We start from the raw sequence: 13,036 nt of genomic DNA, 5'->3' as shown, positions 1-13,036 counted from the left end.
CAAAAGGGAGGCTGCTCTGGAAGTCCTATTCAGGTCCAGTCCCCTCGCCCTGCCTCATTATTGCTGGCCAGTAAGGGTGCCTCCAACGGGCAGAAGCTTGGCCAGGTTCTGACACCAGAGAAGGGTGCATTAAAAAGGCCCTACTCTTTAATTTCTGTGCACCTGTTATGGTCTGACTCGTGGTGTTTCAAACACACATTGAATAAAATGAGTCTTACTATACAGTGCTTCCTCTTTTATCTTTTCATTAAAATTTTAATAAGCATCTATTAATATAGTACCTTAACAATGACACAACTTTAGGAGAATGTGCTCAAGAATCATGACGTGTCATGGATATCCCACCTCCCACCCCCATTCCCAGCTATTACATATAACACTGGAGTGTGGGTGAATCCAGGATGACAACCAGAGAGAATACACACAGCCTCATCTAGCCTCAGACAACGGGCTTTGTGGCAGGGGGTCATGCACAGGAGTGAGAAGCAGGGGGAGGGACCTGACAGGAAGGACTCCACAAAATCTGATGTCTCATCACCTGCCCCCAAAAAGTCCAGAAAGGAAGTTTAGGAGGAAGCCAAGTCATTTATTATCTTTTGAAGAGACTGGGTGAGGGAGGAGGGGGCAAAGTCACAGTATTTAACTTGAAAGGAATGACAGGACTTTTTAGTGCAAAACAGTCTGTTGGTTAGGGAAGTGTGAGAATAGGCCAGCTGGTGTTTCCAACACTGATTGGGGAAGGGCACTGTGAGGTCAAACTGGGGGCAGCCTGGAGCATCTCAGGAGTCAGTCCCATGCCAGGCTCCAGAGCCCTAGAAGAATCAATGCCATTGCCATATGTGTGTGTGAGAGGCAGGTCAGCCTCTGTCAGACTTCCTGCTGTGTAGGGATAGTCCACTGCTAGGGACCCTGTTTCTGTGTACGTCCAAGATCAGTGCCATGTTACTATGTGCCCAGCTCAGTCCCATATTAACAATGTGCCTCATTTCCCGTGTGGGGATCTGGTTTGTTTCCTTTGTGTCAGGTAAGCCATCTTTTCCTGTGCATTGGGGTTAGTCCATGCTGTTGTGTGTCAATCTCCTATGTCAGTTAGTCTGTGTCTCTTGTGTGTCTGGATGGGGCTGTGCTTGTAGGAATCAGTCTGTCCTGCCTTAGCCCCCACTCCCCCTCCACCCCTCAGCCAGGCCCCAGCGTGCTGATGGTGGTGTAGCTCAGCCTAGACAGCGAAGCAATGGAGGGGGTGGGAGGGTCCTCATCTGGAAGAGGCCTGGGGCGTGCTCGTGGAGGCCGGGGGCAGCAGCGGGCGCACGTGTCGAGGCAGGCCTGGCGAAAGCGACGGTGCATGAAGCAGTAGACCAGGGGGTTAACACAGGCCGAGGTATAGCTCAGCAAGTGGATGAAAGAGATGGGTGCACCCGAAAGTGCGCGGTGTGCACCAGGGCCGTCGAAGGCGCGCCACGTGTTGGCGCTGTACACTGGCAGCCAACACAGGAAAAAAAGGACGACAATCACCAGCAACATCCGCACCACGCGCTTCTTCGCTAGCAGTTTGGCCTGGGTGGGCCGGGGGCCGGATCCTGGCCCAGGAGTGGGCGCAGTCAGCGCGGACAGCTCCAGTGCAGGCCGGGAGCGCGGAAGCTGCACGTAACAGCCATCGCCGTCCTCACCAGCCAGCCCGAGCTCTGGCCGGCAACGTCCGTTCTGGTGGGCAGCGCCTGAGCACAGAACGTGGGTTGTCAGAGTAGTAGGCTGAGTGTCAATCTTCAGCCTAACCTTCACCTGACCCCCCCATTTACAGCCTCGCTGCCGACGCACTCCTTTCTGCCCCACCCCCTCTAGGCCCCGCCCCTTTCTAAAGCCCTGCCCATCCTGGATTTCACCCACCTGGTCCCGCCCCACCCGGCGGCCCTCCTTGGCTTCGGAGTCGGTTCTGGTTCTCGTTGTCACTGTCACCATCAAAGCGGAGCCCTAAGTAGAGCTCGCGGGAGATAAGCCCGTAGGCCACCGCCATAACCACACCCGGGACGAAGAACAAGAGTAGGAGCAGCAGCACGGACCTGGAGGCAGAGCACAGACTATAACGCGGGTCTCTGTCTAGCTACGATAACAGATGGAGGAAGAGCAAAGGATTTTCCAGGGCTGGCGGCCAAGCCCCAGAGGTAGATTTGGGAGTGCTCCTGCGAAGGGTTAGAGAACTGGGAGGGGCCTCAAATGGGAATCCCAGAGTGGTGAGTGCAGAAAGGGAACTGAAGCGGTAATTCTGGGAGCAGCTGGAGGAAGATTCTGGGGAAAGGTTGTAAACATCTAATGGAGATGGAGAAGGGAATTCCCAGAAATAGGTTAATGGGCTCTCTCACCAGGTTTGGCGAACTCGCGCACTGGGCCAGCGATGCACACACTGCAGCACACGGGGTCCCGCTGGCTGCAAGGTAGTGTACACGGGGTAGGGCACCATGAGCAGTCCGGACAGCATCCACGTGGCTACAATCACACGAGCTGCGTGGGAGCGCGTCTGCCACACGCGCGCCTGCAGTGGTCGGCAGATGGCGCTGTACCGCTCCAGGGCGATGGCCACGAGGCTTAGCGTGGACACACTCACAGATACCCCTAAGGAAGGGAAGAGGAAGTAGTCTCTAGGAAGCTTGCACTACATATTCACCAGTGGGACTTCCCCAACCTGCACTGGAAACATCCTGACATCCAGCAAGGACTTTAGGAGAGGAGAGAGGCAACAGGGTGGGGGGTGGGGGTGGGGGTGGGGGGTGTCGAGCAGGTTAGTTCTCTCACTTACCCATGAGATAGGAAACTGCCTTGCAGACGACTGTGCCAAAGATGAATCTACCCATGAGATTCGGCAGGAGGGTGAAGGGCATGCAGGCCACAGCCAGCAAGAGGTCGCTGACTGCCAATGATAGCAGGAAGGCGTTGGTGACTGTCCTCAGGCGGCGGCTCAGTCCCAGGACGACGATGATAAGCACATTTCCTCCAACACTCATCAGAAAAATCACTGCGTAAAGGGTGACCCTAATGGCCAGCTCCAATTCTGGGTAGGAAAAGGTAGAGATGGCAGTAGGGGTCTGGCCCCCACTCAGCGAAACCCTCCAATCTGACTTATCCCCAAACCCCAGTACACAGCCAGGCCCCTCTGCATCCCAAGACACCCTACCCACTACCCGATTGGACCCACTCAGTAAATGGTGAACTTGAATCCTTTACCCTTCTAACTCCTTGAGGCTTAGTTAAGTTGGCCTAACTCTACCCTTCCTTAAGAAAGCCCATCTCTTCTCAAGCTTTGCTCCAAATTCTTCCTTCTTTTTGCAGACAAACTTCTTGAAAGGATTATTTGCATCCCCTCATTCACTCTTCAGTCCATTACAATCCAGTGCCCTGTCCCCGCATCACTGTTTGGACACTTCTTCCCAAGGTCACTAAGCTTTAACTGCCTTAGTTAAAGGTCTCTTCGCAATCTGTTCTGCTTGACCTCCCCGTAGCATTTGACACTGTTGACCATGCACTACCTTTTGAAATACAGGTCAGATCATGTCCTTATATTGCCTAAAAACAACCCTTTACCTACTCTCTACTGTCTGCAACACTTGAGCATGTCATCCAGATTCTCTGAGAACTGCCCTCTCCCTCCCCCCACCTCCTCCCTGCAATGCACCCACTTAAGCCACTGGATGACTCAGTTTCTTGAAGGCATCATGCACACCCATGACTCCCTCCCTCCAGGCTCACATTGGTTTCTCAGCTTGCAATGCTCTTCTACCAACCCCCCACTAATACCCCTCCATCACAAACTTATTTTCTGTATCTGGTGAGTTCCTATTCACCATCATCCTTCAAGACTCAGGTCCACTGTCCCCTCTTCTGTAAGGCCTTTCTGGACACCTCATTTGGAGTTAATCTCTCCTTCCTCTGACCCATGCATGTTTCTTACACATCTGTTAGAACCCTTTTTACTTTCTTCCTTGTATTTTAATTATCTCCAAACATTCATTCTCACTCAACAGACATTTACAGAGGACTCCCTTTATGCCAGGCACTGGGGACAAAGAGGTGAACATGACAAATTCCCTGCCACTTGAGATCTCACAGTCTAGAGGGAAACTCAGACATATAAACAGATAATTGCCACACAGTGTAATAAAGAGTGAGGTTGAGGAAGATACAAAGTGCTGTGGGAGCTCAGAGGAGGGACACCAGTGTTGCTGGGCTAGACAGAGGGCTGACCCCATTCATTTGTGTTATTGTCTATTGGGAGATGGATTCATCTTTGGGCCTCCATGTCACAGCCAAGCAGACCCAGACAAAATTGAATTGAATTAAACTGGACCCAGTCACCCATGCCCATGGCCTCAGCACGAGAGAGACTGGAGCTTGAAGGGAGAGAGGGCAGGGGCAGAGCCTTCCGGGTTGGGAAGAGGGAAGGGCCTAGAGCTGCAGCTCCCTCTTCTGCAGCCCCATACTTTGGCTGCCTTTTGCCATAGCCTGCGAATTAATAAACTATTTTCTCATAACAATAACCAACTTATTCAGAAGCTATTGTAGGCATCGTCAGTAATATTTACAAGAAAGCCCCAACATTACTTGCTCAGAGTACATAGCAAGTAAGGGGCCAAATCAGAATAGAAGTCAAGTCTCCAGATCCCTAAAATGCTGCCTCCTACTACTCCCTAGCTCCTCTGTCATTCATCATGCTGCCTCCTTCTCCCAATCAAATCTCAATCTCCGTGCCTCATTCTCCCTCTGCACTCTCTCATGGTGTTTCTCACTGTATTATTATGTTTAATTCTCTATCTCCACCAATAGACTTTGAGCTTCTTGAGGACAGGGGCAATGTCCATCTTGGTCTTCAGCATATCCCTAACACTTGGCATAATGTCCTGCATGTAGGAGGTTTTAACACGTGCTTGTTAATGAATCTTGACTGAATCTCTGTCACTCTCCACACAAATGCATCTTCTTTGTCCTCCCTCACCCATCCTTCACCTCTGTGCCTCTAGATTCCAGCATACCCTCTCCTCTCTGCCTTTGTCTCTTTGGAGACACACTTGGAGGTTTCTTGGGGGGGGGGGGCGTGTCATTCACAGGCTGTGATTTTGTATATGTTACTTTTACTATTATATGCAAACCATCTGTGTCTCATTTAGAAGCTGGGCGCCTCTCTTCCATAGGCAGGGAAGGCTATGGAAGGCTTATGTGTGGTGAATTTGAGGGGGTGTGTGTGAGTGTACAGGGGGCAAAAAGGAAACTTTGGGAGAGAGATTTCTGTCAGAGAGGTCCTTGGACCCAGAAAAATAGAGCTGGTGATCTATCTTGCACTCTTTGTGTCTCCTCCCAGTCCACTGCCCTTCCCCCCTCTCCATATCACCCCTTAATCTCTCTAGTCCTATCATCTCTCTCAGATCCTCCTCTGGATGCCTCTTTTCAAGTAGTTCTTGATTCAATAATCACACCTCACTTTGGTTCAGCACTCTTAAGTATGAGAAGCACATTTCTCATTCATTCATCCAGTTCATGTGTCTCGTGTGTGTCAGAAAGATGAGAATATGCCCACCCTTATGAATTTCCCAATCTGCATGGGACTCCTAAAAACTAGAGGACAAAGTCCCAGTAAAAATGACCAGCAATTGTACAGCACTTTGCTGTTTTACTGGGCATTCTCAGCTATTACCTTATTTCTAGCCACCACTCTCTCTCCAAGTCTTTGCTATTAAACAGTTCGGAGATGTGAAAAAGACCAATTAAAAGCAATCTTAGAGCTAGGAGTCTGGGCAGAGGGAGGGATGAATAGGTGGAGCAAAGAGGACTTTTAAGGCAGTGAAACTGTTCTGCATGGTACTATAACGGGTGGGCAGATGTCATTATACATTTGTCAAAACCCATAGAACATACAACACAAAGAGTGAATCCTAATGTAAACTATGGAATTTAGTTAATAATGTATCGGTATTGGCTATCAACTGTAATAAATGTACCACACTAATGCAAGATGTTAAGATAAGAATAGGGGAAACTGTGTGGTGTGTGTGTGTGTGAATGGAAACTCCCTGTATGCCTGTTCAATTTTTCTGTAAACCTAAAACTGCTGTAAAAATAGTCTCTTAATTTTTAAAAAAGTCATAAAAGAAGCAATCAGAATGAAGACGTCTGTGTGTGTGTGCGTACATACATGTTTGTATGAATCCATGTGTGTTTGTGTGGTGGAATATGAGTGACTACAGTGGCTTCACAGCGACTAGGAACCTAAAGCATAGTGGAAGAATGGGAGATGGCACCTCTAAGGGTACAGCCACTAGTGCCTTGACAGTCTACCTGTGGGCATCATTCTGCTGGGGATGAGAGGAGAGCAGAAATCAGATCATGGCACTCAGAAGACTGGGACAGTTCAATTCTGTTTCTGGGGTCTAGAGGATCTGCATTTGTTCTGTCCAGATGATGGCAGAGAAGTATGGGCACAAAAATCCAGATAATGTGACACAAAACAAAAACCAGGCTTTTCTAAGAAATGACTCCACAGAATACTGAAGCTGCTGATGCCTCAAATCCTGCCTTCCATTGGTGTGTTGCATCTGGTCACTCATGTACACAGACATCAAAGTAACACCCATGTCTCTGTGGTGACTATGGATAGCATCCACCTGATTGTGAGTAACAGCTGGACAAATGGGGACATCCAAATGTCAATGAGTACTAACTGAGGGAGCAAAAGTAATATGCAAGGGTGTGTAGGTAATATCAGAGTAAGCATTGGGTAATACTTTAGTCTGTGAGATCATATCTGGGTGGGTGAAAGTAACACATATTTTTGTGGGCAATATCTGGAGAAGGGTAACAGCTACACGTCTATGGGTAATATCTGATTGAGTGTGGTTTACATGTAGGTTTAGGTAATATCTGAGTTAGTATTGTAAAATTTGTTCCAATTTTAGTATATGTGCTATTGAGGGAGCATTTGTTGTAACATTTGAATGAGCAGGGGTAATATCTGTAGATAGCATCTCATTTGTAGGTAACATCTTCAGGAAGCACGGGTTGCATTCAGAGGTCTGAATGTGAATGGAGGATTATCCAGTGATGATGGTAATAGCTAAGTGAGTAGAAGTAATATCCAAGTATGTGTGGACAATATTTAAGTGAGTATGGATGTGAGATGTTAACATTTTAAGATGTAGAGTGATATGTTAATCTGATTGATTAAAATAACTGAGCACCTGAGTGAACATAGCTACTCTGAGTTTTTGTGGGTAATAGCTTAATGTGTGAGAGGAATATCTGTGATTTTATGGGTAATATCTGGAGAAGAGTTACTTAAATGAGTATGGGTAATATCTGATTGTGTGTGGTTAATAAAATGAAAGTGAGTCTGTTTGATGGATGAGTAACATCTAAATGACTGTGGGCAATATTAAAACGACTATGGGTGACACCTACTTTTCTGTGGTTAGCATCTGAGTGAACATGGGTAACACTCTAGTCTGTGTGGATTATATCAGAATAATGTAGGTAACATCCAAATTCCTACTGGTGACACTGGAGTGAGCCTGGGTAATATGCCTCTGTGGAAGTAATATCTGAGTGAGTGTGGCTAACAGAGTCTGTGGGTAACTTCTGACTGCCTGTGTAACATCCGACTGTGTGTGGGTAACAACATCCAAATGGGTGAGGCCAATTCTTACACCTGATTCACTTCACATTCTGCTTTCTCAGCGTCCCTTGCTTTATTGACTATCCCTGCTATCTTCTGCACTTTCAACCTTCCTCTCTCTTGGATCATTGCCCATCAACATTTAAAAGATGCTCTTGTCTTAACTACACACACATAGCCACAAGACGAAACTAAACATGCACACACATACCCTTCCTCAACCCCATGCTATTTCTAGCACTATCTTGTTTTTTCTTTTGTCTCCCTCCCTGCCAAACGTCTTGAAAGTTTTGTCTACACACCCTGGTTCACTTCTCATAACTCCCTTCCCCACTGGCCCAAACTACAACATGCTGTAGTCAGGCCTGAAGACCCACAACTCCTCCTAAGTACTTTCTTGTTATTGAATCCAAAGGATGCTGTTCTGTTCTTATCCAACTTAAATCAGCAGCATTTGATATCACTTATCCCACCCTGCTTGAAATTTTCTTTTTCCTTGCCTTCATGTCTCTCTGATGGTTTCGTCTGGATCTCATTCATGGACTTTCCTTCCCTTGCCTGGCTTTTAAATATTGGTTTTCTTCAGGGTCTTGTCCCAGGACCTCTTTTCTTTTCATCCTACACAATCTTTGTATGATTTTATCTATTCCTATGGCTTCTGTTACCTCCCCTAGGAAGACCTTTCAAGTCTGTATTTCCAGCTTATACCTCTCCCCAATGTTCCAGCCCCCTGGATTTGACAGCTTACTGGGCAACCCCACCTGGATAGCTCACCAGTATGTAAACTCAGTGGGTTCCAAACTGAATTTATACTCTCCTCTTTCAAACCTGTCTCTGTCCCTTTGTTATCCTTCTCATTATATGGCACTAACATCCATCCAATTGTCCAAGCCAGAAACCTAGATGTCATCCCTTGACCTCTTCCTCCTCTCCATTTCTAATAAATCGCCAAGTTCTGTTGATTCCACTTCCTGAAGTGCCTCTCAAATCCATCCACTTCTCTCCATTCCCACTGCTAGTACCTTAGTCTAAGCCTGCATCATTTTTCACAGAGAGCAGTCTAATATAATAGCCTTTGGAAGTATCCCCCTGCCTCCCGTCTTTCATGTCTTGTCCTCCAATCCATGCTGTACACTACAGAACTAATCCTGACTGTACTACTGAACCTTTCAGTAGTTCTCAGTGCTTTCAAGATAAAATCGACATTACTCAGATAAGTCTATAAGGCTCTCCGTAAAACCTCTGGGCTGGTCTTCATCCTGGGGGTTCATTGTGCCTCTCTTATGGTACATGTCTCAGGCACTCAGAAACTACAACACACTGAACAAAAGTGCCATGGATTTAAACTTTGGGCGTTTATACATATTGTTCCTCTCCTTGGGTTGTTTTTTGCCCTTTCTGCCCCTTCACTTGGCTGGCTCTCCTTCAGGTTTTTATTTTCATTCAATTCATACTTCACCTCCCCAGGAGGCCAACTTTGATTCCCAAGGCTAGGCTAGGCTAGAGGTGCTCCTCTTCTGTGTCCCTACAGCCCTCTCAGGGCACTTTCCACTCCGCTACAATTCCCTGCTGACTTGTCTGTCTCCCCCACTAACCTGTGAGCTCCATGAAACAGGAGCTCTGTCAGTTTTGTTCTTCTCACATCTCTGGTGCCTAGCACAATCTCTGGTTCGATAAATATTTGTTGAAGGAAAGGATATGACAAATAGAAATGGCAAGCAATAGGATATATTGGAGTATATGAGGAAGCCATCTGGGGTAAGCCTAATTTGGCCTGACTTTGTTTTTTCCAAAAGGGCCTGACATGGCCATCAAGCATGCCTTGTATATCTGCCTTAAACATTTCCTGTGGCAAGAACAAATGCCCTTAAGATAAAGGTGCAACTCCCCCAGCCCATATTGGCCTTTCCTTAAGGATAAGCATCTTTCCTTAGGCTGGGAACTGATTGCTGCACTCACCTTTGACCACCCAGCTCCCCTATGACCATCCAACTCGAGACAACAGACCTGCCACCCTGCTGTGTCCACCGAGACAGCTGACCTACCTGCTGTGTCCATCGATGGCTGTGCCGACAGAGCAGTCTTGCGACTATTGTAAAAGGGACATTTCAATCATATGTGAAACATCCTGTTTGGGGGGATAGAACCACTCTGTGCTCCCCACTTCTTCAGTGCCCTTTCTTCTTTCAGGAGGAAAGGCCCTGGGCCACGGTCCTCACATTTTAGCTCAGAATAAACTCTCCCAAATTTTCATTAATAGATTGGTTATGGATTATTTTCGTCGACAGATCTAAGTGAGAGCGTTTAACAACTGGTCTGAGAAAGCATGCATTGTTTTGCGGGGTAAATTAATACTTGAATTACAATTTATTCCCACTTTCCCTTCTTGAGCTTGGAATAATTTCCTTCTGCTTAACACTGTTCCTTCTCCTAGAATCCTGCTTCTTCCTTTTCTGCCTACTGAACTTCAACTTCAAGACTCAGCTCCCAGGCTCCCTCTGTGAAGTTCTCAGACCTCATCTCCTTTGGGTGCCCACAATTCAGACCCTCTCGTGGGACTTCCCGTGCTGACTGTGACTTCTCCCTTGGTTTTCTCTGCCCTCTGTACTAACTATGGATAAGGGTCCAGATTGGATCTAGTATATCCCTGTGTCCCCAGCACCTCGCCCAGGGACTACAATAGCAGGTATCCAGTAAACATTTAAGGAAAGAAATGATGCAGGAAGGGGAAAAATATATTTTGAGCTGGGTCATCAAGAAAATGTGGATACTGGCAGATGGGAGGAGTGAAAGTCATTTTGGGGACTGGATGAATGGAAGCAGTCTGGGAGTGTGAGGAAAAGTTGGTGGCACAAAGGGATGGGGTGATGAATGGGGCAGTCAGGCTCCAGGAGGGTGAAACCTAAGGAAGGGCAGCTTGGAGGGACTTGGAAGGGACTTGGAGACATTACTCAGAGACAGAGAAAGGGAGAGGGTACAGAGCCTTCAGAAGAACTCCGACTTGGGAGGCATGGGGATTAGAGGATGAGTGAAATGGAGACAGGCAGCTCTAGGGAGCAGCCCCCAATACCCAGCCTAATTCAGGTTAGAAGATCTCTTTTAGGAAGCCTGGTGGGTTAAGCTGGGGGAGCACAGGAGATTCTAACTCTAACTTCCCATTCAGGCCTTCCAGAGCACTCCCTCCCCCAACCAGCACCCTTCTTTTTCCCAGTCTTGCCTTCCTTTCTTTCCTTCCCCGTTATGGCTTTGTAAACTGGGTGTAAAAGGAAAAGAGAGACCTGGAAATTTGGCAAGAGGAGGTCCTTGCCTCCCCACCATCTGCATCTAGGAGGGGGCTGTGTGTTGGGGAGGATGCTGTGTTTTGGGGGTGACCAGGAGCTCTGGGTGTGATCAGGGGACCAGGGTGTGAAGGGGCTCTGACTGGATAGTGTGAAGCTGTGATGGAGTTTTATGAGCTGTGGGGGACAAATGTGTCAGGAGGAGCTGTTTGGGGACTGAAGGAGTTCTATGAAGGGTGGTGTGGGCATCCGAGGAGGCAGTGTTGAGGCTGTGGGGGGCCTTGTTTTGTGCTGTTTGGTGCAGTGAGAAGGAGCTTGTGGAGGGGGCTTAGGGAGGCACCCACCTCGTGTCCCGGCTCCGCGGATGCGAGGGGGCTCGCAGCTGAGGTTGCCAGTACCGCTGCTGTTGAGGAGGGGGCCCCCTGGGCGGCACAAGGAAGCCCCCGGCCCGGGTCCGGATCCCTGCACGCTCTGGTTCAGCTTTAGCAGCTCCATGGCCCTGGCCCAGCCGCCGCCTCCCTCCGCTCGCCGGGCGGGCTCCCGCTGCGGCTCCACCTGCTCACGCTGCGATTCCGGCTGAGACTCCTGCCCCGCCTGGTCCCCGCCCCCAACCTTGGCCCCTGCCCCGCCACTCCTCCTCCCCTCGCCTCGCCTAGGCTCGCGGCCTTCCCAGGCTCGGGTCCGCTCTGTCCCACCAGGTGACTCTCCGCCCCCTCTCCTGCTCAGGGCTTACTCGCCCCCCTGTGTTACTGTCCTCCAGGCTCGCCCCTCCCTAGATCTCTCCGGTCTTCTCTTGGAGATTTTCTTCCCGCCCACTCTCCTTCACCACGGGTTCCGGGGATTCTCGAGCGTGTGTGTGTGTGTGTGTGTGTGTGTGTGTGTGTGTTGGCTGGGGTGGGGGCTGGGGGTTAGGGGCGGATGGAGAGGTTGCGAGGAAGGAGGTTGCGGGGGAGGTAAGGTAAGAGTGGTATGGTAGGGCGCGGCTGCGGTGGGGTCTAACATCTTTCCCTGGTGGGTCAGAGGACATGGAGGTGGCAACTGAGACAGGGGCGGCATGGGGGTCCCTAGCTGCGGCATAGATGCTTTAGCGCGCGACGAGCGCCGCGGTTACTGTACTGTGCGGCAGCGGCCACAGCGACCGCAACACTATCGCTCCCGTAGTTCCCTGCAGCTCCTCGTCCCGGGGCCGGAGTAGCCCATGTATCTGCCTCCGCACTCTCCATCTCCTACTTCAGGCCCAACACCCAGGCTTCCATCCAAAGCTCCCAAGGAACCTCCCGCAGCGGACGAGGATCGGGGGGCGGGGGGGGGGAGTCAGCATTTGTCCCTGGGGAGCCCTGGCAGGGGAAAGGGCTGCCTGAAGGAAGAGTCTGCTTCTTGTTGAGGTGGGCCGCGGTGGTGGGGAGAACTGCCTAAGATAAAGGGAGTGGGGAGGGGAGGGTGGGGTATGGTTCCAATCCTGGCCCAGCGCAGGCTTATGAGAGAGGAGGCAGCCGGCTTTCTCCGTGGTCTCCAGGCAGCGCCCACTCTCATCCAACACACTGACGCTCCCTGTTTGCTCTCAGCGCAGGTCGAGCAGCCTCTACAGGGCGTCAGGTTCCCACGGGAGGGGGCCAGGAGCCGGAAGGGGGCTGCATCACTGGGGTGCAGCGGGAACAAATCTGAAAAGGGCATGCGCAGGACCGAGGTGGGTTCAGCTCCCTGGGCAGGACTTGAGTCCTCTATCAGACCTGCTCACTATCCATTCTCCTCCATTCCAAAGAAACTCCAGTATGACCTGAAATTCTTCTCTGGCCCCCAGCAGTAGCTGTCAAAGACGGGAGCATTAGTCAAAGAGCAGATTAGACTGGGATGAGGTCTGAGTTGATGGGGAACTGAGAGCCCTATCCAATCAGTCTTTTGGAGATGATCTGGTCCAACCAGCACTGAGTTTATAGGCACTGGGGCATTGAAGGAAGATTTAAGCCTGAGCTATGTGGGGATGTTGTCACCTGCTTCCCCTCACCTGCCTCCTGGCATTGCCTGCCTTCCCCTTCAGAAAGCCCTGGACCAGAGTAGCCTCATTTGCTGTTTGTTCAGCTCCAGCACAGGTGGGGCCTCAGATAAC

The 13,036-nt window shown here is 49.8% G+C and overlaps 1 protein-coding gene across 1 annotated transcript; it reads right to left on the bottom strand.

Moving 5' to 3' along the window:
• Positions 1 to 221: 221 nt before the first annotated feature.
• CCKBR (cholecystokinin B receptor) lies at positions 222 to 11,616 on the bottom strand. Its single transcript, XM_044753019.2, has 5 exons — positions 11,274 to 11,616; positions 2,792 to 3,043; positions 2,358 to 2,607; positions 1,885 to 2,057; positions 222 to 1,715 (listed from the first exon to the last, which is right to left on the bottom strand). Exons 1-5 carry the CDS (start codon positions 11,422 to 11,424, stop codon positions 1,177 to 1,179), a joined length of 1,365 nt encoding a protein of 454 aa, XP_044608954.1. The 5' UTR covers positions 11,425 to 11,616; the 3' UTR covers positions 222 to 1,176.
• Positions 11,617 to 13,036: the final 1,420 nt, after the last annotated feature.

Source organism: Equus asinus, chromosome 20 (genome assembly GCF_041296235.1).
Source record: "Equus asinus isolate D_3611 breed Donkey chromosome 20, EquAss-T2T_v2, whole genome shotgun sequence".
Classification (NCBI taxonomy): Eukaryota; Metazoa; Chordata; class Mammalia; order Perissodactyla; family Equidae; genus Equus; species Equus asinus.
Note: the sequence above shows the minus strand (reverse complement) of the source record. Positions and strands in the feature narration are given on the sequence as shown.

Bases quoted from the DNA above. Each gene is read 5' to 3' on its own strand.
- CCKBR (XM_044753019.2), bottom strand. From the start codon at position 11,424: ATGGAGCTGCTAAAGCTGAACCAGAGCGTGCAGGGATCCGGACCCGGG. The intron at 3,044-11,273 runs GTGGGTGCCTCC...TTTCCTACCCAG, and splicing joins CCGCGGAGCCGGGACACGAG to AATTGGAGCTGGCCATTAGG. The intron at 1,716-1,884 runs GTGGGTGAAATC...TTCTGTGCTCAG, and splicing joins GCCGGGTGGGGCGGGACCAG to GCGCTGCCCACCAGAACGGA.